Consider the following 26,105-nt stretch of genomic DNA (forward strand, 5'->3'; position numbering starts at 1 on the left):
TGTGGCTTGGGAGTGGAAGCTGTTCAGGTTCCAGACTTGGTGCGCTGGTACCGCTTGCCGTGCGATAGCAGAGAGAACAGTCTGTGGCTGGAGTCTTTGACATTTTTGGGGGTCTTCCTCTTGACACTGCATGGTATGTATTATGTGCGGTCGTGCACACTCCTACGGTATCCACAGCGGTGATACCTGGAGGTAAGACCCTGGTTCATATCGGAAGCTAGATGCTGATAAGAGACTGTCGGCGTCCCAAATGGCACCCTATTCCCTACATAGTGAAGATCTTCCTACAATAATAAACATTCCTCCGTGTGACTGAGTGAGCTGTTGAATAGGCTAGTCAATGAATATCTTGGTCACAATTTGTTTTGCGCAATATTAATGTTTATGCAAGGAGTGGTTTGGTATTCTTAAGGTCGTTCCTTTAGATAATTAATGAAAACTTAGTACAAATTAGACTAAGACTAATCTTGAGAAAGTTCAACAAAAGCCATGGATTTATTTCTGTAATTGTAAACTCACGCGTTAGACAGCGACTCTAACTAAGCTTGAAAAAAGGAAGTTGAAGACCTATAGGCCTATGTATTTCTGGGATGAAATGAAAAGGGCCTGCAGGTAGCCTACTTGTTAGAGTGTTGGACTAGTAACCGAAAGGTTGCAACCGAAAGGTTGCAAGATTGAATCCCCGAGCTGACAAGGTACAAATCTGTCATTCCGCCGCTGAACATGGCACTTAACCCACTATTCCTAGGCCGTCATTGAAAATAACAATTTGTTCTTAACTAACTTGCCTAGTTAAATAAAAACAGGCCTGTTGAAATGTGGAGATGTAGCTAATGTGTTGGGAGTTGACTTTCATGCCAATTCTGAACTGTATGGAAACCACGTCCATAAGGAAATGTGTTGAGTGACAAAGTCAGACATTCTTTCTTTGCAATAATGGGTGGCAGCATTAACTCACTGCAATGTCTGCTGTGGAGTGATGACAGAATTGCACTCCTTTGTGAGCGAATGGGATAACACAATAGAAATGAGTGATACGGCAATGAAAAAGAGGGTAAGTTCGACAATAGTCCTATGTCGACAAAACCTGAAAGGCCACTCAGCAAGGAAAAATAGAACTGTTTGGCCATAATGATCATTGTTATGTTTGGAGGAAAAAGGGGGAGGCTTACAAGCCAAAGAACACCATCCCAACCGTTAAGCACGGGGGTGGCAGCATCATGTTGTGGGGGTGCTTTGCTGCAGGAGGGACTGGTGCACTTCACAAAATAGATGGCATCATGAGGAGGACAATTATGTGGATATATTGAAGCAACATCTCAAGACATCAGTCAGGAAGTTAAAGCTTGGTCGCAAATGGGTCTTCCATATGGACAATGAGCCCAAGCATACTTCCAAAGTTGTGGCAAAATGGCTTAAGGACAACAACTGGTCATCACAAAGCTCTGACCTCAATCCTATAGGAAATTTGTGGGCAGAAATGAAAAAGCGTCTGCGAGCAAGGAGGCCTGCAAACCTGACTCAGTTACACCAGCTCTGTTAGGAGAAATGGGCCAAAATTCACCCAACTTATTGTGGAAGGCTACCCGAAATGTTTGATCCAAGTTCAACAATTTAAAGGCAATGCTACCAATACTAATTGAGTGTATGTAAACTTCTGACCCACTGAGAATGTGATGAAAGAAATAAAAGCTGAAGTAAATCATTCTCTCTACTATTATTCTGACATTTCACATTCGTAAAATAAAGTGGTGGTCCTAACTGACCTAAAAAAAAGGGAATTTCTACTAGGATTAAATGTCAGGAATTGTGAAAAACTTACCTCCGACTTCAACTGTGTGTTCACTTCTGTTCTGCAATTGCAGATACATAGGATACATTAAGTACAATTCAATGCCCATATTAGCATACCACATCTTTTGATTGCATGCGCAGCATATTGCTTCATTGCTGGAAGTATGCTAGTGTTAATGTTGGAACATAACTGTGGTTTCACAGTATGTGAAAGGAAGTTAATGACTTGTTGAACTAATTCCACTGTCTGATAAGAAAGGGGTTTCTTTGAGATACGCTTTAAGACCAACCGCATGACCTACTCTGCTCAGCAACCACACTACTATTTAGGCTACTTTGTGAGTTCTGTTATGGAAACGTGGCGTCTTGCTTGTTGTAATTGCCCAACTAGTATATCCATTGGGAGTGCCTCTCTTCGTATAGTTCCATCTGGTTTGAAGTTCAAACATGGGGTTAACCAAGTGTGTGTGTGTGTGTGTGTGTGTGTGTGTGTGTGTGTGTGTGTGTGTGTGTGTGTGTGTGTGTGTGTGTGTGTGTGTGTGTGTGTGTGTGTGTGTGTGTGTGTGTGTGTGTGTGTGTGTGTGTGTGTGTGTGTGTGTGTGTGTGTGTGTGTGTGTGTGTGTGTGTGTGTGTGTGTGTCAGTGATACAATAGGGAATAGGTATAACCGCACAGTGTGGTAACAGCCAGGAAGCCGACTGGGGGATAGAGAGGGTAAAGAAGAGAAGGGGGAGTGAACACACACTGACTGAAATGTGCTGCATCTACCTTTATCCAGTGCTGAAAAAGAGAGAAGTTTAGGACTTAACCTGTCTACGATACTGGTTCCCAATTGGGAATCAACCCTCCCACGTTCAGCTGAAACGGTGGCGCATGGAACGCAAAAATATTCTTACAAATATTTAACCTCCACACATTAACAAGTCCAATAGCTCAAATGAAAGATAAACATCTTGTTCATCTAGCCAGCAAGTCAGATTTCTAAAATGTTTTACGGCGAAAACATAGCACATATATATGTAAAACCACCACCAGACACAGCTCATTTCAATAGCCAAAACATGCAATCAACAAACGCAGGATTAAAAAATAAATCGCTCACTAACCTTTTGAAAATCTTCATCAGATGACAGTAATATGACATATTACACAGTACATATTTTTTTTTTTCAATAATATGCCATTTATATCCATAAATGTCCATTTACAGTGAGTTCACCTTCAGAAATTACTAAAAAATGCCCGCAGGAAATCTATGTAGCGCGGCAAGATAACGTAAATAGACATCATAAACTTTGACTAAATATACATGTTCTACATATAGTTAGAAAGATACACTGCTTCTTTATGCAACCGCTGTGTTAGATTTATTTTTAACGTTACAGAAATCGCACACTATTCCATATGCTGAGACAGCGCTCAGTTCCAAGCTACATTTCCACGTAATGTTGGAGTCAACAGAAACGTGGAGATGTAGCTAATGTGTTGGGAGTTGACTTTCATGCCAATTCTGAACTGTATGGAAACCACGTCCATAAGGAAATGTGTTGAGTGACAAAGTCAGACATTCTTTCTTTGCAATAATGGGTGGCAGCATTAACTCACTGCAATGTCTGCTGTGGAGTGATGACAGAATTGCACTCCTTTGTGAGCGAATGGGATAACACAATAGAAATGAGTGATACGGCAATGAAAAAGAGGGTAAGTTCGACAATAGTCCTATGTCGACAAAACCTGAAAGGCCACTCAGCAAGGAAAAATAGAACTGTTTGGCCATAATGATCATTGTTATGTTTGGAGGAAAAAGGGGGAGGCTTACAAGCCAAAGAACACCATCCCAACCGTTAAGCACGGGGGTGGCAGCATCATGTTGTGGGGGTGCTTTGCTGCAGGAGGGACTGGTGCACTTCACAAAATAGATGGCATCATGAGGAGGACAATTATGTGGATATATTGAAGCAACATCTCAAGACATCAGTCAGGAAGTTAAAGCTTGGTCGCAAATGGGTCTTCCATATGGACAATGAGCCCAAGCATACTTCCAAAGTTGTGGCAAAATGGCTTAAGGACAACAACTGGTCATCACAAAGCTCTGACCTCAATCCTATAGGAAATTTGTGGGCAGAAATGAAAAAGCGTCTGCGAGCAAGGAGGCCTGCAAACCTGACTCAGTTACACCAGCTCTGTTAGGAGAAATGGGCCAAAATTCACCCAACTTATTGTGGAAGGCTACCCGAAATGTTTGATCCAAGTTCAACAATTTAAAGGCAATGCTACCAATACTAATTGAGTGTATGTAAACTTCTGACCCACTGAGAATGTGATGAAAGAAATAAAAGCTGAAGTAAATCATTCTCTCTACTATTATTCTGACATTTCACATTCGTAAAATAAAGTGGTGGTCCTAACTGACCTAAAAAAAAGGGAATTTCTACTAGGATTAAATGTCAGGAATTGTGAAAAACTTACCTCCGACTTCAACTGTGTGTTCACTTCTGTTCTGCAATTGCAGATACATAGGATACATTAAGTACAATTCAATGCCCATATTAGCATACCACATCTTTTGATTGCATGCGCAGCATATTGCTTCATTGCTGGAAGTATGCTAGTGTTAATGTTGGAACATAACTGTGGTTTCACAGTATGTGAAAGGAAGTTAATGACTTGTTGAACTAATTCCACTGTCTGATAAGAAAGGGGTTTCTTTGAGATACGCTTTAAGACCAACCGCATGACCTACTCTGCTCAGCAACCACACTACTATTTAGGCTACTTTGTGAGTTCTGTTATGGAAACGTGGCGTCTTGCTTGTTGTAATTGCCCAACTAGTATATCTATTGGGAGTGCCTCTCTTCGTATAGTTCCATCTGGTTTGAAGTTCAAACATGGGGTTAACCAAGTGTGTGTGTGTGTGTGTGTGTGTGTGTGTGTGTGTGTGTGTGTGTGTGTGTGTGTGTGTGTGTGTGTGTGTGTGTGTGTGTGTGTGTGTGTGTGTGTGTGTGTGTGTGTGTGTCAGTGATACAATAGGGAATAGGTATAACCGCACAGTGTGGTAACAGCCAGGAAGCCGACTGGGGGATAGAGAGGGTAAAGAAGAGAAGGGGGAGTGAACACACACTGACTGAAATGTGCTGCATCTACCTTTATCCAGTGCTGAAAAAGAGAGAAGTTTAGGACTTAAAATGTTGGTCCGCTTATGTGAGTCTGCCTATCACAAATTATTATCCTCATTCACTACAGTTGAGTGCATTAAAAGGTTCATTTTCAAAATACCTGCGCTGCAATGCTGTAAGTCTTCTTGACTGTCGTCAATGTTGTGTCTAAATGACCCACATATCCACTACTCACAACATGGCCCACGTTGACTAGGTCAATTTATAGTTTTACTCCAGTAGGTAGGTAATGTGTAGGTTGGATATTGGACTTGGCTCACGTGACAGACTCAGTGTCATGTACATGCTTTTCACTGCACCAGTAGGAGACAGAAAATATGAGGAGTACTTTCAAACATAACATTATAAGCACATTTTTGTCTGAACTTCTATCCCTTCAGGGAGATTATGTCAAGAAGAATATTTATCCTACACTATGGTGGGTGAGATGTTTTTGTGTTGTCTGATGTTTTCTGTTAGTTATTTGCCAACTGCTTCTCTACGTCCCTAGTCTCTGAAACATCATTCTAATTTATGACTGCCCCTAAATGCTGGTCAAGGTTTGTCATCTCAACCTACCGGGCACATATTGGTTAAATCAGCGTTGTTTCAATGTAATTTGTCAACATAATGTGATGTGGAACCTGTAACACTTTACTTGACACTCAGCATCATAACACGAAAGCGAACTTCTTGGCAGAGGAAAAAAAAGGTTTTGACACTCCTTATGTAGGTGTCATAATCAGCCATAAAATAACGCAATACACTGTATATCACAACAAGTGTAACTGTATGGGTCATGACAGTGTTAGGACCACAACTTGTTTCATCACAATGATGGCATATTTATTTCATTTCATTTGCGATTTTCATGAATAGTTAACGTTGTGTTATGCTAATGAGCTTGCTGATAGATTTACACAATCCTGGATACAGGGGTTTTTTCATAGCTAAACGTGACGCAGAAAACGGAGCGATTTGTCCTAAACAAATAATCTTTCAGGAAAAACTGAACATTTGCTATCTGAGAGTCTCCTCATTGAAAACATATGAAGTTCTTCAAAGGTAAATTATTTTATTTGAATGCTTTTCTGTTTTTTTGTGTAAATGTTGCCAGCTGAATGCTAATGCTAAATGCTACGTTAGCCATCAATACTGTTACACAAATGCTTGTTTTGCAATGGTTGAGAAGCATATTTTGAAAATCTGAGATGACAGTGTTGTTAACAAAAGGCTAAGCTTGAGAGCTAGCATATTTATTTCATTTCATTTGCGATTTTCATGAATAGTTAACGTTGCGTTATGGTAATGAGCTTGAGTCTGTATTCACGATCCCGGATCCGGGATGGGGAGATCAGAAAGGTTAAATAAAGGTGTAAAACATTTTTTTTTAATAAAATACTACATGATTCCATATGTGTTATTTCATAGTTTTGATGTCTTCACTATTATTCTACAATGTAGAACATTGTAAAAATAAAGAAAAACCCTTGAATGTGTAGGCGTGTACAAAATTTTGACTGGTATTGTAGATTTATTAATAATAGCTGCTTTCGACCGTTTTGAATGGCCTTTTCTATTCAAAACTTTGGAAGCTTTCAACTTTCCATCTGAAATAATACATTTTAGAAAATATTGTAGAAATGTCCCAAAAATATATGCAAATAATACATTATCTGAGGAAATTGCTTTAGAAAGGGGCACAAGACAGGGATGTCCCCTCTCTCCCTCCTGTTTGCACTGGCAATTGAACCGCTTGCAGCAAGAATTAGGCCGTACCCAAAGGTAACTGGTGTCAGTATTAGTAAACATGAATAGATACTAAACTTATTTGCAGATGATCTCCATACCTGACCAATATTGAAAGCTCAATGGCCCCTTTGATAAAAAATATTTTCTGCATACTCAAAAATATCAGGATATAAAATGTATGTGGAAAAAAACTAAATAATGGCAATTGGAAAAAAAAATATTAAAAAATGACCACAAAAATTAAATACTTGGGTTTTTTTTGTGTTTTTTTTAATTTTACCCCTTTTTCTCCCCAATTTCGTGGTATCCAATTGTTGTAGTAGCTACTATCTTGTCTCATTGCTACAACTCCCGTACGGGCTCGGGAGAGACGAAGGCTGAATGTCATGCGTCCTCCGATACACAACCCAACCAGCCGTACTGCTTCTTAACACAGCGCGCATCCAACCCGGAAGCCAGCCGCACCAATGTGTCGGAGGCTACACCGTGCACCTGGCAACCTTGGCTAGCGCGCACTGCGCCCGGCCCGCCACAGGAGTCGCTGGTGCACGATGAGACAAGGAGATCCCTACCGACCAATCCCTCCCTAACCCGGACGATGCTAGGCCAATTGTGCGTCGCCCCACGGACCTCCCGGTCGCGGCCGGTTACGACAGAGCCTGGGCGCAAACCCAGGGACTCTGATGGCACAGCTGGCGCTGCAGTACAGCGCCCTTAACCACTGCGCCACCCGGGAGGCCTTAAAAATTACATACTTAACATAAGTATACTAACTTTATTTTACTTCTCAACAGCATATATAATTAAATTGAATAACATTCCATAAATCTTACAGGTAGAATAAAACCTCTTGAATAGCATGGCTGCCAAAGTTTTTGCATTTATTTTCAGTAATACCAATACCAATACCAATACCAAAGACTTTATTTTTAAAAAGTATACTCTGTCATAACAGACTTTATATGGCCAAATATATGGCCAAATGTATATATTTCTAAGTCTGTGGGGGGTTTTAACCAAGCAATTTGATACAATTCCAAGACTTTTACTTGCAACATATAGTTAAATGCACTAAAGAGGAGCAACTGGTACATATTGAAGATGTGCATGCTCATCCCCAGAACCTTTTTACATGTCTATTTTCAAATGATGAAGCCAGCAACAGTAACAACTTTATAATTAACCTCTTGAGTGTAGGGGGCAGTATTTTGATGTTTGGATGAAAAACGTACCCATATTAAACTGCCTATTTCTCAGGGCCAGAATCTAGAATATGCATGTAATTGTCAGATTAGGATAGAAAACATTCTAATGTTTCCAAAACTGTCAAAATATTGTGTGTGAGTATAACAGAACTGATACTGCAGGCGAAAACCTGAGGAAAATCAAACCAGGAAGTGGCCTCTATTTTGAAAGCTCCATGTTCCATAGCCTGCCTTTGCTCCATTTAAAGGGATATCAACCATATTCTAGATGGCTTCCCCATGGTGTGACCAGTTTTTAGACATAGTTTCAGGCTTTTATTTTTAAAAATGAGCGAGAAAGATAACATCCCGTCATCGTATGGCTGGGTGCCAGCAGCGTTTTGTATGCGCAACAGCTTGGTGCAGCCATTTTCTCTCTCTCTCTACTATTTCTGAAGCTACATTCCCGGTTGATATATTATCGATTATATATTGTAAAAACACCTGAGGATTGATTATAAAAAACTTTTGAAATGTTTCTACGAACATTAAGGATACTATTTGGAATTTTCGTCTGCGATGTCTTGACCGCTCGAGCCTGTGGATTTCTGAACATAACGCGCCAACCAAATGGAGGTATTTTGGATATAAAAAGAATCTTTATGGAACAAAAGGAACATTTATTGTGTAACTGGGTGTCTCGTGAGTGCAAACATCCGAAGATCATCAAAGGTAAGCGATTTCATTTGTTGCTTTTCTGACTTTCGTGACCAATCTACTTGGCTGCTAGCTGTTTGTAATATTTAGTCTACTGAGAGATGTGCTTACATAAACGCTTGGTATGCTTTTGCCGAAAAGCTTTATTTAAATCTGACACGCCAGGTGGATTAACAACAAGCTACGCTGTGTTTTGCTATATTGCACTTGTGATTTCATGAAAATTCAGCGGTGGTTGACAAAAATGATCCCGCTAACGGTCATAATTATACGCATATTCTAGATTCTGGGCCTGAGAAATAGGCAATTAAATTTGGGTACGTTTTTCATCCAAAAATCTAAATACTGCCCATCAGATTTCAAAAAGGCTTTACGGCGAAAGCACACCTTGCGATTATGTTAGGTCAGCGCTAGTCACAGAAAAGCATCCAGCCATTTTCCAAAGAAGGAGAAGTGTCAGAAAAGTCAGAAATAGCATTATAAATATTCACTTACCTTTGATGATCTTGATCGGACTGCACTCCCAGGAATCCCAGTTCCACAATAAATGTTTGCTTTGTTCGATAAAGTCCATCATTTATGTCCAAATACCTCATTTTTGTTCGTGTGTTTAGCCCAGTAATCCAAATGCATAATGCGCAATCACTTGTTCAGACGAAATGTCAAAAAAGTTACATTACAGTTCGAAGAAACATGTCAAACGATGTATAGAATCAATCTTTAGGATGTTTTTAACATACATCTTCAATAATGTTCCAACCGGAGAATTCCTTTGTCTTTGTCTAGAAATGCATTGGAACGCAGCTACCTCTCACGGGCGCATGCGTGATCAGCTCATGGCCTTCTGCAAGACCTCTGGCTCAAACAGCTCTCATTCTCTCCTCCTTCACAATAGAAGCCTCAAACAGGGTTCTAAAGACTGTTGACATCTAATGGAAGCCTTAGGATGTGCAATATGACCCCATAGACACTGTATATTCGATAGGCAATGACTTGAAAAACTACAAACCTCAGATTTCCCACTTCCTGGTTGGATCTTTTTTCAGGTTTTTGACTGCCATATGAGTTCTGTTATACTCACAGACAACATTCAAACAGTTTTAGAAACTTCAGAGTGTTTTCTATCCTAATCAGATGCATATTCTAGCTTTTGGGCCTGAGTAGCAGGCAATTTACTCTGGGCACCTTTTTATCCAAGCTACTCAATAGTGCCCCCCAGTTCCAAAGAAGTTAAATGGAACCATGAGAAAACCTGTAGGAAACGCTATGCTGAAGTACTGAAATTCCCACCTACGAAACATATGGTTCTCAGAACATTATGTGCTAGCTGGGTATCCTACACCATTCACAGAACTTTGTGGGAACTTTGTATGCAAAATAACCACAGGACAACCACACTCTCACCAACTACTAAGAAATGTAAGGTTATCAAATAGTCACGTACCAGCTGGGATGTCTTTACTATTAGGCTCATAGTAAAGTGTCACAGTATGATTTGCACTCTGATCTCATGGTAAAAATGTATGGAGATTGTGTTAGAACCTCATGCTCCTCAGGTACAGACATGGTGTAAAACCTCGTGTTCCGCATGCACAGACTATGGTGCAGAAACACATCGTCCGTAGCTACAGACGAGACAGCATGCAAAACCTTGAACACAGAGTCTGTTCCCATGAGACAGCACATTTATAGATTTGATTTCCTCCTTGTTCATGAAGTACTATGCAGCTTTCATCACAATGAAGCAGGAGCTTTTGTCCAAAGCAACTTACAATACAGTGAGTAGATACATTTGAATTACATACTGTATGTGTATGTAATCCTGTGGGAATTAAAAGGACCTTGGCGTTGCAAGTGCTATGCAATGCTTGACTGTGACTGAAATACAGTACCTTCAGAAAGTATTCACACCCCTGATTTTTTACACATTTTGTTATGTTACAAAGATTTAACAAAAGCGCATTGGCGAAAAAAGCACAACCGTTGCACGAATGTACCTAACCATGAACATCAATGCCTTTCTTAAAATCAATACACAGAAGTATATTTTTTTAACCTGCATATTTAGTTAAAAGAAATTCATGTTAGCAGGCAATATTAACTAGAGAAATTGTCACTTCTCTTGCGTTCATTGCATGCAGAGTCAGGGTATATGCAACAGTTTGGGCTGCCTGGCTCATAGCGAACTAATTTTCCAGAATTTTACATATGACATAACATTGAAGGTTGTGCAATGTAACAGCAATATTTCGATTTAGGGTTTCCACCCGTTCGATAAAATAAAGAACGGTTACGTATTATTCTGAAAGAATAAATGTTTTGTTTTCGAAATGATAGTTTACGTATTTGACCATATTAATGACCAAAGGCTCATATTTCTGTGTTTATTATATTATAATTAAGTCTATGTTTTGATATTTGATAGAGCAGTCTGACTGAGCATTGGTAGACAGCAGCAGGCTCGTAAGCATTCATTCAAACTTTACTGCGTTTGCCAGCAGCTCTTAGCATTGCTTGAGTCACAGCTCTCTTTATGACTTCAAGCCTATCAACTCCTGAGATTAGGCTGGCAATACTAAAGTGGCTATTAGAACATCCAATAGTCAAAGGTATATGAAATACAAATGGTATAGAGAGAAATAGTCAACGCGTCAAAATTCCTATATTAACTACAACCTAAAACTTCTTTACTGGGAATATTGAAGAACTAGGAATATTGAACCACCAACATTCATAAGTTCTGAGCAAGGAACTTAAACGTTAGCTTTTTTACATGGCACATATTGCACTTTTACTTTCTTCTCCAGCACTGACTGATATATATATATATATATATATGACATTTTGGTAAGCAGTTCCAGTGTATATTTGGCCTTGTGTTTTAGGTTATTGTCCTGCTGAAAGGTGAATTTGTATCCCAGTGTCTGTTGCAAAGCAGACTAAACCAGGTTTGCCCCTAGGATTTCATGTGCAGACTTAAGCTTGTCGCCTGCCTTCCCTCCTTTGGGATAATGACTACAATTGCTAGGGTGGAGACATTAGCACTCATCATTATAGACAGATATCTGGTTTCAGCCTCTTGCAAATTGGAAAGGAAAGTTAGCGGGTGCACAAAGCCCTGTTAGGACGCTGGCTTCCCCTAAATTGATGTTTTGCCCAAATGATATAATTACTCCTGTCTAAATAAAAACATTCAAAATACTTTACCAGAGAGCATGACTTACATGCTGACCACACTGCCTGTGTTGCAAAATACATTTGTTATTCAATAATTTCATCCAAACTGCTTGCGCACTTCAACGAGCGTCTGCATAGCCAGGCACTAAAATAGAATTTGGTTCTATTTTTGACATGTGACTTGCTGCAAGTCCCACCTCTCCCATCTCCTCATTGGGTTTTAGGAGCATATACCCATGTGGGTGATTAAAAGATGAACTGAGGTCCACACTCCAGTCCAGTTGGTGGTGGCATTGCACCTTGGTTGCCAACCGCCATTTAAAGCTCACAGAAGAAGAATATGGAAGATGGAGAAAACAGGTTTTGTTTTCAACTGCTAGTGTGTCGAGTGAAGCGAATAGTACAGAAAGTGAGAATGAATGGGTTACAGTGGTGAAGAAAAAGGGAAACGAGAAGTAAAGCTGTGTTGGAAAATTGGAAACCAATAGACTCGTTTTTAGTCAGAGTGAGGGTTTTGGATCAATGCTACTTGTAAAAATCCATTTAATGTCTCCAGGACAATCTGGAATGTGTTGAAGGAAAGTGTGGAGTCGGAGAGTGCGAGAGTCACAATAAGTGGTCTTTATTTAGATTTGTTTGTGTCTGCGGAGAAGAAGAAGCGTGTTTTAAGACTCTAAAAGATATCGGAGTGGAATGTTTCCTGTATAGATTTTCCTAGCAGGGCGCCTAGCAAGAGGTTATTTCTGGGGTGGCGCAAGAAAGAAAGGCAAAATATGTAACTGAAGCCATCGATGGAGTGGTTGGTGCACGTTGACTGACCTGTATGGTGGATGGAGAAAATAAATTCACTTCATCCATGCTACTGATCTTTGATGAGTCAATCTCTTCTCATATAAAGTTGGGATTCATGAGATACCCTGTAAGAGCTTTTGTGCACAAGCCCTTTCATTGTCATAAATGTAAAAGATTTGGCCATGTGTTGTAGGAGATTTTCGATATAAGTTTAAATATTAGACATGTGTAAGCAGAATGAAGGGCGAAAGCCCATGTGAGATGACAAACGCGTTGTACACCGAGATGTCCAAGATGTTGAAGAATATCACAAGTGGCCAGCGTAGGGTTATTTTGCAGCTGTAGCCAGTCACCAGCTTGTCTAAATTGTCCACCACTCTTTTTGTGGCATTGTAATCCGTTATGATTTCTGTTTTTTGATGTTCCTGGCCACAGATTCTCCCATCCCTATGCAGCGTACTCATGAGTACCAGCTTTTTGCCTTTCTTTGGCACTTAGGACACTAGAGACATGTGGGCCATGAACACAAACTTAAAGGAATTGGTAGGCTTGTTCTGTGTATTAAACAGCTGAAGTGGGAGCTCTGGCTTGTTTTTTTGTGCTGTTCCTACCATTGTCAGCTTCCTCTTGAGGAGCTCCTGTCCCAGCTTGTGCGAAGTAAAAAAGTTATTGCATGTGATGATGTGGCTACGAAGTCCTTGTGTCACGTCCAGGACAACCCGCCTCCCTTGGTTCTTCTCAGGGGCTCCTTCATCTGACTTCCCCAGGTCCCCACTGGCAAGGTCCACTCATATGATGAAGCAGCATCACAGGCAGCCCAGATCTTGATTCCATATTTTGCGGGTTTAGACCGTATGTACTGCCTGAAGGGGCAGCGGCCCCTAAATGGCATAAGCTGCTCATCAACAGTAATGTTGGGCCCAGGGTTGTAAAACAGGGGAAGGCGGTCCAACCACAAGTCCCACACAGATAATACCATCCAAATTTGCAAACTCTCTTTTCTAAACTAGAAACCTGACTAATTATATTTCCATCTACTGTTCCTACATTTCTATCACTCAGTCCAGGCTTGCTCTAGGCGTAAGTTGCTCCACTGTGATTGGCTGATGACTGACACTATTTTCTGTTCCTCTCTCTCCAGGTATATGGCCCAGCTCTGAGTATTCCTTCACTCTACAGCCCACACACAACACACACACACTCACACTCACACATACACACACCACACACACTGCTCCAGTCATTTCAACAATAAACAGACACAGACAGACTGACTGACTTCTGGGGCTGGAAGCGCCAAAGGAAGGAGAAGGACTGAAAGACCCCAAATGTATGTTACTACCTTAACAATGACAATGGCTGATTCATCAAGCTGCACTGAATGGAATGTTTGTTTGTTGGTTCATCTGCCCTGCTTCTCTGCTACTTAGATCAACACTGTGCTTCAAGGAGATGATCTTAAGGTTCAAGAAAAACAGGTTTGTCCTATTGTATACATACAAAGCCACAGATTCCTCAGGTAAATGTCATTGTTAAGCCAGAGGGATGTCAGTTCTACGATAAACAATAAATCATGTGGAAGCTCTACCTTCTGCAGAGTAAAAAGGTGTGTACATTTATTAGGTTTTCAATTGTTGTGTGTACAACATTTTCATAACTGCAAAAAACTGCTTAAGTGAACATAACATGTTAACAGAAGACGTCATAGAAGATGTCATAGGCTACTGGCATCAAGGCATTTTATGTAGAAAAAAGTATTCCTATAACTGCCTTCATATTCAAACCTCCATCTTAAGACTTAGGTATTGAAATACTCACACTGGAAACAGAAAGGAAGCCATTTCATTGGTCGTACCCGGCAAAATCATTGATTCCAATCATTAATGTCGTCATCTCTGGCATAGTGTTTTTCTCTACAAGTAGTGTGAATGGACCCTAACACAGGCTTCCTCAGTTGTTGAGGACACATCTCCCTTTGCAGTTCCTGTGTCCGTCTTGGCACTTCCTGGTGGGAGTGGCTGATCCGTTCTCAATGCCCCGGGCATACAGACGCACCAGCTGACCATGAACCCTGGGAGGGAGGGAGAGAGGGAGGGAAGGAAGGAACAGCACAACAAGAGAAATGAGGACAGAGTGTTAGGATCGTGCTGATCCTAACAATACTGTGCTGGCTCCAAAAAAAAAATTCTCACAAAGTCCTTTCCAGCACGATTTCAGCTACTATGGTGTATGAATTACCAGGCCAGAGAAATACAACACTGCTCAGCTCAGTAGTGCCCTCAATAGTGTCCTGACATAATAATGTTTTATTACATAAAACTAGAGGCGATTCTGGAATATGTTCCTGGATTCATCCGATGGTATTGAGAAGTTTACCACATCAGTCGCCGGACTCATTAATAAGTGCATCGACAACATAGTCCCCACAGTAACTATACATACACATCCCAACCAAAAGCCATGGATTACAGGCAAAATCCACACTGAGCTAAAGGCTAGTGGGGTTGGGTTAAATGTGGAAGACACATTTCAGTTTAATGCATTCAGTTGTGCAACTGACTATGTATATCCTTCCCTAGAGCTGCTGCTTTCAAAGAGCGAGACACTAATCTGGACGCTTCTAAGAAATCCTGCTATGACCTCTGACGAGCCATTAAAACAGGCAAAGCATCAATACAGGACTAAAATCGAATCCTACAGCGCCGTCTATCACGGATTACAAATGGAAACCCAGCCGCGAGCTGCCTAGTGATGTGAACCTACCAGACAAGCTAAATGCCTTCTGTCGCTTCGAGGCAAGCGACACTGAACCATGCATGAGAGCACCAGCTGTTCCGGAGGACTGTGTGATCACGCTCTCCATAGCCGATGTGAGTAAGACCTTTAAACAGGTTAACATTCACAAGGATGCAGGGCCAGATGGATTATCAGGATGCGTATTCAGAGCAAGCGCTGACCAGCTGGCAAGTGTCTTCACTCACATTTTCTACCCCCCTCCCTGACCCAGTCTGTAATAACTACATGTTTCAAGCAGACCACCATAGTCCCTGTGCCCAGGAATGACTATTGCCCTGCAGCACTCACATCTGTAGCCATGAAATGCTTTGAAAGGCTGGTCATGGCTCATATCAACACCATAATCCCAGACACCCTCAACCCACTCCAATTCACATACCGCCCCAACAGATCCACAGATGATGCAATCTCTATTGCATTCCACACTGTCCTCTCCCACCTGGACAAGAGGAACACCTGGGTGTGAATGCTGTTCATTGACTACAGCTCAGTGTTTAATACTATAGTGCCCTCTAAGCTCATCATAAGGATCCTGGGACTGAACACCTCCCTCTGCAACTGGATCCTGGACTTGATGATGGGCCACCCTTTGGTGGTGAGGGTAGGCGACAATACATATGCCACACTGACCAGTAACACGGGGGCCCCTCAGAGGTGCGTGCTTAGTCCCCTCCTGTACACCCTGTTCAATCATGACTATCATTAGGTTTGCTGACGACACAACGGTGATAGGCCTTATCACAGATGACTATGAGACAGCCTATTGGGAGGAGGTCAGAGACCTGGCATTGTGGTGCCTCGACAACAACCTCTCCCTCAACGTCAGCAAGACAAAGGAGTTGATCATGGAGTGGGTCGAGAGATTTAAGTTCCTCGGTGTACACATCGCTTAGGATCTATCACGGTCCACACACGCCAACACAGTCATGAAGAGGGCATGACAACTCCTCTACACCCTCAAGAGCCTGACCAGATTTTGCATGGGCCCTCAGATCCACAAAGTTCTACAGCTGCACCATTGAGAGCATCTTGACTGGCTGCATCACCGCTTGGTACGGCAACTGCTTGGAATCCGACTGCAAGGCACTACAGAGGGTAATGCGTACGGCCCATTACGTTGCCTAGTCACTTTATTCCTAAATGTATGTACATATCTACCTCAAGATACATCGTACCCTTGCACATCAACCCGTGTATATAGCAAATTTATCGTTACCCATGTATTTATTATTACGTGTTATTACTTTTCTATTATTTCTTTATTTTCTTTCTATGCATTGTTGGAAAGGGCCTGTAAATAAGCATTTCTCTGTTAAGTCTACACCTGTTGTTTATGAAGCAAGAGACAAATCAAATTTGATTTGATTTTAAGCAAGGGATCAACTCCGAGGTTTAGTATGGGGGCCAATGAGAGACTGTCGAATTTGGTCAAGATAAAAGTGAATTACTATTTTGATAGGTGAGGCTTATTTTTTTTAATAGAATTTTCATAATGCTTTTGTTTGTTACGAGTGTACTGATATGACATTCTCGTAACTTTTAGAAAAACAATTGTATATTGGAGTTGTACCTGTTGTTCACACGTGTTATTGCCCCCTCATTGGCTAGAATGTTCCCACCTGATCTGGCCTCCTCCTGCCTGCCTTTTGCCTTTGCGGGCATACATTTCAATTTTTAGAGCGGTCAGTCTACCATTTTGTTAATATAATAGATCACAAACCCTGTGTGTTTACTCTAGAGACTTCCTGTTTTTTTTCATGGGCTGCGTCACAGTCCACTGCGTCACAGTCCAAACTCCTTTATCGGTCGTTCGCATATGCGGTAGATAGGCTATTGTCAGTCCCTGTGTTTGTCACACATGAGAGGATGCCAAAATAGTTACTTTTCACGTAATTGTCTGTCTACTCTGAACAGTTTGAGCTAGACTTTGAGTCAACAGGGTTAAAGGGGTAGTAGAGTCTCCAGATAATGCCTAAAGCAGACTACTAAATGTACACTGAATCTTTAATGTCAGGTAAGACAATAATTTGTGATTTACATGATCTGATGAGTCATCCCTTACTTGCAGGAGATCTCAGTGTGAGGCAGTATCTCTCCGTCACAGTTCCACACAGACACTGCAGGAGCCTTACTGCAGCACAAACCACACAGGAAGTCTTTCTGCCCTCGCTCCTCTCCTCTTTCTACCAGGTGCTTGTGGGAACCGCTTCGGCTTGGTCTCTTTCCTTCCTCCGTCATCCCTCCATCATTCACTCTCTCCCGCTCTTCATCCCTGTCCTCCTCTTCTCCGGTAGGGAGAGAAAAGCGTACTGCCTTCACTCGGTGGACGTCCACGAACGGCAAGTCAAACTAAAATACAGCAGATAGGAAAGACATTTTATGCATCTATTGAAATATTTCTGTCTCAGATAACTGATATTTACATACTGCAGTGCAGTACTTGAAGCCTGGCAAGCCAGTCCACGTACAATAGAAATGTAGCGGGCAGTCATGGCTGCAGAGTTTGGATTTTTAGTCTGGCTACATTTCTTGTGGCCTCGCTGAGGTGGTCTTCACCTGGTCCTGTGTGCTGGTGTGTCTGTGTAGGAAGGTAAGGAACCCTAAGGGGTGTGTGTCCCGTACGATGATCAGGTCACCTGTCCCATCGGCCAGGTGTGCGGAGGGGGACAGGCCCAGGGGACTGCGAGGACAGGAGCTGGACATACAGGTGAGGGACACAGCCCTGAACCGGCCCTCCACACTCACCCACTCACCTGCAGCACGGGGCAGAGAGAGCAGAGGAAGTTCTGTGACACACCAGGGTTTGAACCCTGCTCTCCTGCATGCCACAAGACTGTTAGCCCACTGAGCTAAAGCCAAGGCATTAACTCTGAGAGCTAACATAAGACTTCCAGTATCAGGCAAAGTTACTCACCACCACAGTGTGGTTCATTGAACCACCTCCATGCATTACATCGGATGTGTGTAGACTGGGTGTACACTGTGTGTAGACTTTAGTGTCTGTGTAGACTTTTTATAGACTGTTTGTAAGGGCCTTACCCTCAGTGTCACTGCTGAATTGACTGAAGTGGGAGCTGTAGAGGGAACTAGCACCTGGAGAGTGGGGGAACAGTCTCTCTGTGCCTTTAGAACACACACTGCACCTGGAACACACAGATTACCAACTATTACTTGTTTTACACGTGACATAGGTATAGTGTAATATACTCAGTGATGTAACAACAGCACATGTTCCTGACAGCCATACATTCCATTCATATGTGTATCATCATCTCGCACTCCCTTGGGGGTAACTATCCATCACATACAAAAGAGTCTTTCAAAGTCACCAGCGTCCCGTACTGTAGCATCTCACAGTCACTTACACTCCCTCACAGATCGTGGGGCAGTTATTTCAGACAAAAGACATTGGGTATAGTCTTTCACAGAGGTAGGCTACACTCTTCTTTCACAGGCACCAGTGTCTCTATCCTCTCCCAAGGAGGTGCTGTCTCTCCTTTCTTCCGGATCAGCTTACTCTACGTTTTCATGGAAACTGCCCTCCTTAAGGTACAGATGTACACCCAACACCAGGGTCTCTGTTGCAGGTGGAAGTGACTGTAACTGAGTGAATTGAGGCTGTGTCACTTTCGCCTTCTGATGATGTATCCTAGCTCCGAGAACAGTTTCTCTCCACTGGACTGGGATGGTTGAGGTACAATGAAATCAAGGGCAATTATTTTCTTTCAGGACCTTATATTTGAGATGGGTAGCGATATCAGAACCCCCTCTGTTACCATCAGCGAGTTGTTAATGCTAAGCTTATCAATATGTGGTCAAGAACGCACTCTCTCAATCAGAGGAGCATGTGCAACCTCTTTAACAGATAAAGAGGACCATCCTTTCCTTCGTCCCTTGATCAGCCTCATCTGCTGTAACTGCCAGTTTGTTGTTTTGGATCTTTGTACCAGGCAGTGAGTGTCTTTATTCTCTAAGAAATATAGTTAGTAGTTACCCAGAGAGGCAGCGTGTATTGTCCCTGGGGCTGGAGAGCTGGGAGTCTGCTGGTAGGTACTGAATTACGCCTGCATAGCTCCTGTTACTTAGGTACACCATAGCACCTGGGGGAAGAGTGGGGTTAGCAGCCATCATATGTCTCGAACTCATACTGTAAACACATGGAGACCGAAACACACAGAGGGAGAGAGGATAGATTTTCTCTAATAATTAGTATGTAATATATATATATACACACACACAGTACCAGTCCAATGTTTGGACACACCTACTCATTCCAGGATTTTTCTTTTTTTAAATTATATATTTTTATATTATTGACTAATAGTGAAGTAAACCATATAGAATTATGTAGTACCCCAAAAAGTGTGAAACAAATCAAAATATACATTCTTGGTATTCTCTCAACCTGCTTCACGAGGTAGTCACCTGGAATGCAGGGGTGGTATACAGAAGATAGCCCTATTTGGTAAAAGTACATATTATGGCACGAATAGCTCAAATAAGGAAAGAGAAATGACAGTCAATTATTACTTTAAGACATGAAGGTCAGTCAATGCGGAGAATTTCAGTGCAGTTGCAAAAACCATCAAGCGCTATTATGAAACTTGCTCTCATGAGGACCGCCACAGGAAATGAAAACCCAGAGTTACCTCTGCTGCAGAGAATAAGTTCATTAGAGTTAACTGCACCTCAGATTTTAGCCCAAATAAATGCTTCACAGAGTTCAAGTAACACAACATCAAGTGTTCAGAGGAGACTGCGGGAATCAGGCCTTCATGGTCAAATTGCTGCGAAGAAACCACTACTAAAGGACACCAATAATAAGAAGATACTTGCTTGGACCAAGAAACATGAGCAATGGACATTAGACCGGTGGAAATCTGTCCTTTGGTCTAATGAGTCCAAATTTGAGAGTTTTTGTTGCCATGTCTTTGTGAGATGCAGAGTAGGTGAATGGATGATCTCCGCATGTGTGGTTCAATATTAGACCACTCAGCTTCGCTTCATACGTAGTGACCGCATCACATTGTGCCAATAATCACATGAATGCAAACCTCCTCAACAAGTATTATTGCTTTAATTTTCCATTACATATGTACCTGAGTAGTCATATCTGAGAGGCCCCATCCAGCGGTGTCTCTCGCTCTCAGCCAGCACGTCACCATAGAACCCGTACCCCACCAGAGACACAGAGTACCGCACCAGAGACGAGCGGTGGTGGACAGAACACACATCCAGAGGCTGAGAGTCTCCTGCAATGGTTTGTGGGAAGGTGAAGGACAAGGAGGGTTTAGAGGGGTGTCAAATTCATTTTGCCCCGGGGGCCGCATTCGTTCTTCAACCAGGTCCAGAGGGCCGCACTGAAAATGTGTTATATTTCCTCAGAGTCAATAAAATATAACTAGTCTCTATCCATCATTTTGGGGGTTTTCTATATTCCCTGACTCTCTAGCTTTCCTTTCAGAGATTATTAGCGAGCTGGACAGTCAAACTGTAAGTTCAATTATAATTTCTGCACAGATTCGATTTGATTTTAGTCATTTTAAAGGATATTGAGTTTGTTTCCCCTCCCTCCAAAAAATATTTCATTTAAAAAAGATGTTTTACTCAAACGACCGCGGGCTGGTTTGGACCCCCTTGTGGGCCGGATCCAGCCAGCGAGCCTTATGTTTGACACCCCTAGTTTAGATCATTATTTTGAATATTGGCATGAACATCACAACTCTGCCCCTGTAAAATTATGCTGCTGCTTATGACTGCCAAAATGGTTGCATATGGCTCCAGTAAAGCGATTCTGTTTAGTTGGCTAAAATGATTTTAAGTAACACCAGAGCTATAGATACTGTATAACAAAGTCAACTACAATGTCATCTAAAATGTGTTATTATGTTTTAATAAATGTGTTCATTTATGATCATATCTCACCAATGATAATGTGCAGAGCAGAGGTCACTGGGTCGTTGACTCCCACAGTGGCGAAACACACACAGTCTGTAGAGCCTGAGGAGAGAACACACAGACTCATATCAGTCTCATATAGGACACAACTCTATAGTCAGGGTGAATCTTAAGTCTTAAGTCTTTCACGATTCCTTGTGTCCTCCCTCCTCGCCGCCTCCTCAAAACTTCAAAAGGACACGAAGAGAACATACACTTCCTTCTGCAGTTTTGAGGAGGTGGGAGAAGATGTGAGGATGCAAGAAATTAAGTCAGAAATGTTTATATCAACCAAATGCCTTTAATTTTTAACCAATAATGTCTATCTCACCTGCAGGAATGATGCCAATGTGAAGATCACATGACTGTAGCGTTACGGAGGGGTCATGCGCCGATAGCCCTGCCTCCTGCTGTGTTCGGCCAATAACACCGTGCAGCAGCTCACTGAAAATTCCGTCCCCGCCCACACACACCACACTGAGGTAGAGACAAACATTAACAGTCAGTGACGTGATTAAATCCAATCCCAGGTATGTTTAAAATGGCCTCCTATTGCGTACACAGTGCACTACTTTTGACCAGAACCCACCATAGGGCTCTGGTCAAAAGTAGTACACTATATAGTGAATAGGGTGCCAAATAGTAGACTTATGGGACATACCCCCAGTTTAATATTATTAACAGATTGTTTTGTGTGGATCTAACTGGCTGCCATAGTGTTACTGTTTACATGACAACATTGTAATGTCTGACGTACCCATCGAAACCAGTCAGGTCTTTCTTCAGTATGTGGTCTCTCGCCTGGTTGGCGCGTTCTGTCACTAAATGACAAAAACAAATCAGCATTTTTAGAAACACAGCAATAGACCATGTCAGTATGAGCATAGTCATGCCAATATCACGCCAATAGCAACACGCAATGCAGTTTTCAATGCACCTTCTATAGACAAAACACAAAATACACTTAACTACCAGTTATACCAGTTGAAGTAAGTCACAGAATTTTCGGCATTACTATTGTCTCACACGGGTCTCACCTACAACATGAGAGCTGATACCTGCCAGCTCAAACAGTGGGGCCACCAGAGAGTGATAGATCTGCCTCCCTTGTTTCTTTCCTCCAAACGGGTTGATGAACACCAACAGCCTGTGAGGACGAGAGGGGCCTGGGAGAGGAGATGAGAGGATGGACAGGTTGGTAGAAAGAGAGCAAATTAAAGGAAAAGTAGAGGCAGACAGGAGGAAACATGAGAAACGACAGAAGGCAGACATTCACACTACATAAGCATGTGTAAATAAAAGTATGCCTGTGTTTATGAGCCATAAAGTCAGGCTACATAGTGGATTATATGTAGTGGATAAGTACGAATGCCCACAAGGGACATCCTACTACAATGTTAATACTGGAGGACATGATCTTTGATCTTGCATTGCCTTTGAACCTAAGGGAATAAATACAGTTGAATTGTTACATTTTATTTAATTAGTGTCCTTTCTCGGGACAAGTGACTTTATCCTTACTGTGTGTTTTGAGGGCAATCCTCAGCTGGGTCATCCACTGGTCTCTGAGGTCCCTACTGGGACAGCAGAACTGGGTCCTGCCCAGGCGCCATAACAACCCATAGGGACTACCGCTGCTGCTGCGTTTCACATAGAACACTGCAGAACAGGACACACAGTCGGGAGGGGGAGAAAGAGAGAGATTTCCCTCAGATTACACAGACCAACAATGAATTTAAAAACAAATCCAATTTTGATAAACTCCCATATCTATTAGGTGAAATACCACAGTGTGACATCACAGCAGCAAGATTTGTGACCTGTTGCCACAAGAAAAGGGCAACCAGTGAAGAACAAATGAAACCCATATTTATGTTTATTTTCCCTTCTGTATTTTAACAATTTGCACATTGTTACAACACTGTACATAGCCATAATATTTTGTGGGTGTAATGTTTACTTGTTCATTTCTGATTGTTTATTTAACTTTTGCTTATTATCTATTTCACTTGCTTTGGCAATGTAAACATACAGTATGTGTCCCATGCCAATAAAGCCCTTTGAATTGAGAGAGTCAGCCAGAGAGAGCGAGAAAGATCAATCAAAATAAACCAAATTACAGCACAGTCAAAATAAAAGTACCTTACCGACTGGGAGACACAAGCACAAAGCACAAAGCAAAATGCTGTGCTATCTGGCCCTAAATCGACAGTTCACCATGGCAAACCATTTGACCCTGGTTACTGATCAGAACCTTTAGTAAAACCTTGACAAAGTACAGGCTCAGTGAGCACAAACTTGCCACAGAGAAGGATAGACACGGGAAAACCTGTCTCCCTGTAGAAGAAAGGCTGTGCAACCACTGCACCACAGTAGAACCTGAGATAGAGCTGCATTTCCTGACAAAACAATTAGTGTCCTTTCCCCAAATTTGAAAGCTTTTATTCAAGGTTTCAAAGACCTCTCTGATGAGAATAGGTGACCTGTCCTGTTGGGGGAAGATGCAGAGAGCTGTGCATTGGCAGTGCCCTACATTGCTGCCTGCCATAAAATGAGGGACAGTGTCTGACAGACTAACCTTCACATGTCCTCTATGCCATTATTATTGTTGTCCATTGTCTGGTTATTTTTACCCTTGATTATTGTTGTTACTGATTATCCCATTGACTATGGACATTTTACTGACTTTCCCCCCTACAAAGAACTTGTTTTAGTTGGATTTTGTATTGTGTTTAATATTGGCCCCGCTCATGTCTCTGACCTGGGGTAGTAACATAACTCACCTGTGAATTCTCTGTCTGTGTCTTCAGCTACTGACCTCTGGGGTAGAACCTGCACACGCCCTTCCTCCACACCAATAACCTCAGATACTGGTACTGAAACTGTGATCACAGACAGACAGACAGACACACACCATTATGATATTTTGCCTTTAAAGGTGCAATATGCAGAACTTGCCTAGTTCGACTAATTTTAATTGGTGTCCAAACAAGCAGTAATTGTGTACAGAATCATTGTACCATCTAAACCGCTGTGAAATTACTTTTACATAACCATTTTCAGCTGTTTGAAGCTGGTGCACAAAACCGAAAGTAAAAGAGCAAAAAACGAAACTTACTGCAATAGGTAACTTTTTGAGTGACCCTACCAAATTCAGGTGCTTATTGAAAATATATTTCACAACGGTTTAGATGGTACAATGAACTGAAATTAGGAAAACTATTAGTATATTAGCAACCAGGAAATGGCAGAGCAATTTCTGCATAATGCACCTTTAAGAATGGGAAGCATAGAAATATCACACATGGAACATATCTACCACTTCTTAGACTTGCTTTCAATTAAAATGGCAGATCTATAGCTCATATTTCTATGTGAATTTGATCGGGTCGCCCAAAAAGCTTTAACCTAATAAGGCTCATGTGACTCTTGATTTGTGTGTGTACTGTGCATGTGTTTTCTTTGTTTTAACCGTGTTAAGTTATCTGTAAATTGTGTTTCGTGTTGATGCTGTATAACTTGTCCCCAAGACAGGTTTGGTGACTTTCTGTTAGTGTCGCATAGAACACATTCGCTCTACTTACAAGCATTGGTAACGCTGGTGTGATGGAATCATACCATATGAGGCTACTCAAGTGTTCCTTTTATTTCCTTTAATCTCAGAGTGAAAGAGATTGTTGTGCAGTTATTACCAGGCAATTTCAGATTAAATCCTATATAAATCTTATATAAGCCTAGCCTATATACAATTGTATTTTAAATAAATTTATATAATGAAATGTACGCATTAAAAAAAGAGAGCGAGTCGCATAGATGCCGTGCATGATGAAAGTGATTGATAAAAGGATAAAAGGCACTCACCGGTCTTCTTATCGCGGTTCTTCTTATCAAGCTCAGTCCAGTTGAGGTGCCAGCCAGTAAGTGCTGCCCGGTAACGTTTCTTACCGACCCATAGACTGGACTCCAACCGTACTGGATCTACGTCCATACTACATGTATCTCTATAAACATATATAGAGAACTACAATCCTGTCTATCTCACTATCGCAGAAGAATGTCGGCAAGGGTAAAACAACGTGTTCTACACATTACTCCAATAATTCCATGCAATTGATGAACTCTCACGATAACAGCTCCATTCTAAGAACAATGTCTCGTTATCTTTTTTATTTAAATGTAACCTCTATTTAACTAGGCAAGTCAGTTAAGAACAAATTGTTATTTACAATGACGGCCTACATCTTAAGTGTTGTTCAGATACCATAACTCTCTGATAAAATCAATAAGATAGGGAACTAGACCCGCCAGCAAAACTTCTCAGTATCTGTAAAGTCTTTCCCTTTACAGTAACAAGTTTGTCTGTGACAGGTAGGCTACTGTTCTAAAAAAAATATCCCAAAATATCCACCCCTCCCTCATCTCTCACCTGTCTGCAACATTTGCATGCTGCTCTCTGATTGGATGTTGAAACCTGCAGGTTAATTCGCATAAATTGTCATGTCAAAATATTGGATTCCTTTGACTCTTTAGCCACTTTTAAATGCTCTGTATGAATTAATACATTTCATAAGCCTGTTTTCTTTATAAAGCCAGGTCTAGTCTTTATTGCCTAAACTGTCTGAACTTGAATGCACATTGAATTGAGAAGTTGCCTATGATGTTGACTTAATAAGCCTATTTACGTTTTATTTATGTTTTAATCAACATAATACTTTGGTATTGCACTGATTATTGCCAGTGATAGCAACATTTTTGAATGAGCATTGTGCATAGATTGCGGAGAGTTTTGATTTGCACTTGAT

At 41.5% G+C, this 26,105-nt stretch overlaps 1 protein-coding gene across 2 annotated transcripts; it reads right to left on the reverse strand.

Moving 5' to 3' along the window:
• Positions 1–14,162: 14,162 nt before the first annotated feature.
• zgc:158263 (ceramide kinase family protein) lies at positions 14,163–25,690 on the reverse strand. 2 transcript variants are annotated; one of them, XM_021565819.2, is made up of 13 exons: positions 25,165–25,690; positions 24,087–24,185; positions 22,825–22,962; positions 22,341–22,469; positions 22,061–22,124; positions 21,635–21,780; positions 21,292–21,366; positions 20,466–20,618; positions 19,361–19,466; positions 18,406–18,509; positions 17,923–18,119; positions 17,405–17,715; positions 14,163–14,641 (listed from the first exon to the last, which is right to left on the reverse strand). In XM_021565819.2, the coding sequence occupies exons 1-12, from the start codon at positions 25,289–25,291 to the stop codon at positions 17,425–17,427; spliced, it is 1,629 nt and encodes a 542-aa protein (XP_021421494.2). In that variant the 5' UTR covers positions 25,292–25,690; the 3' UTR covers positions 14,163–14,641; positions 17,405–17,424. The 2 variants fall into 2 exon arrangements, with proteins under 2 accessions (XP_021421494.2, XP_021421493.2); XM_021565818.2 differs by having other exon boundaries at positions 17,429–17,715; positions 25,165–25,688.
• Between the last annotated feature and the right edge of the window lie 415 nt (positions 25,691–26,105).

The sequence above is a fragment of the Oncorhynchus mykiss genome, chromosome 16 (assembly GCF_013265735.2).
Source record: "Oncorhynchus mykiss isolate Arlee chromosome 16, USDA_OmykA_1.1, whole genome shotgun sequence".
NCBI lineage: Eukaryota > Metazoa > Chordata > Actinopteri > Salmoniformes > Salmonidae > Oncorhynchus > Oncorhynchus mykiss.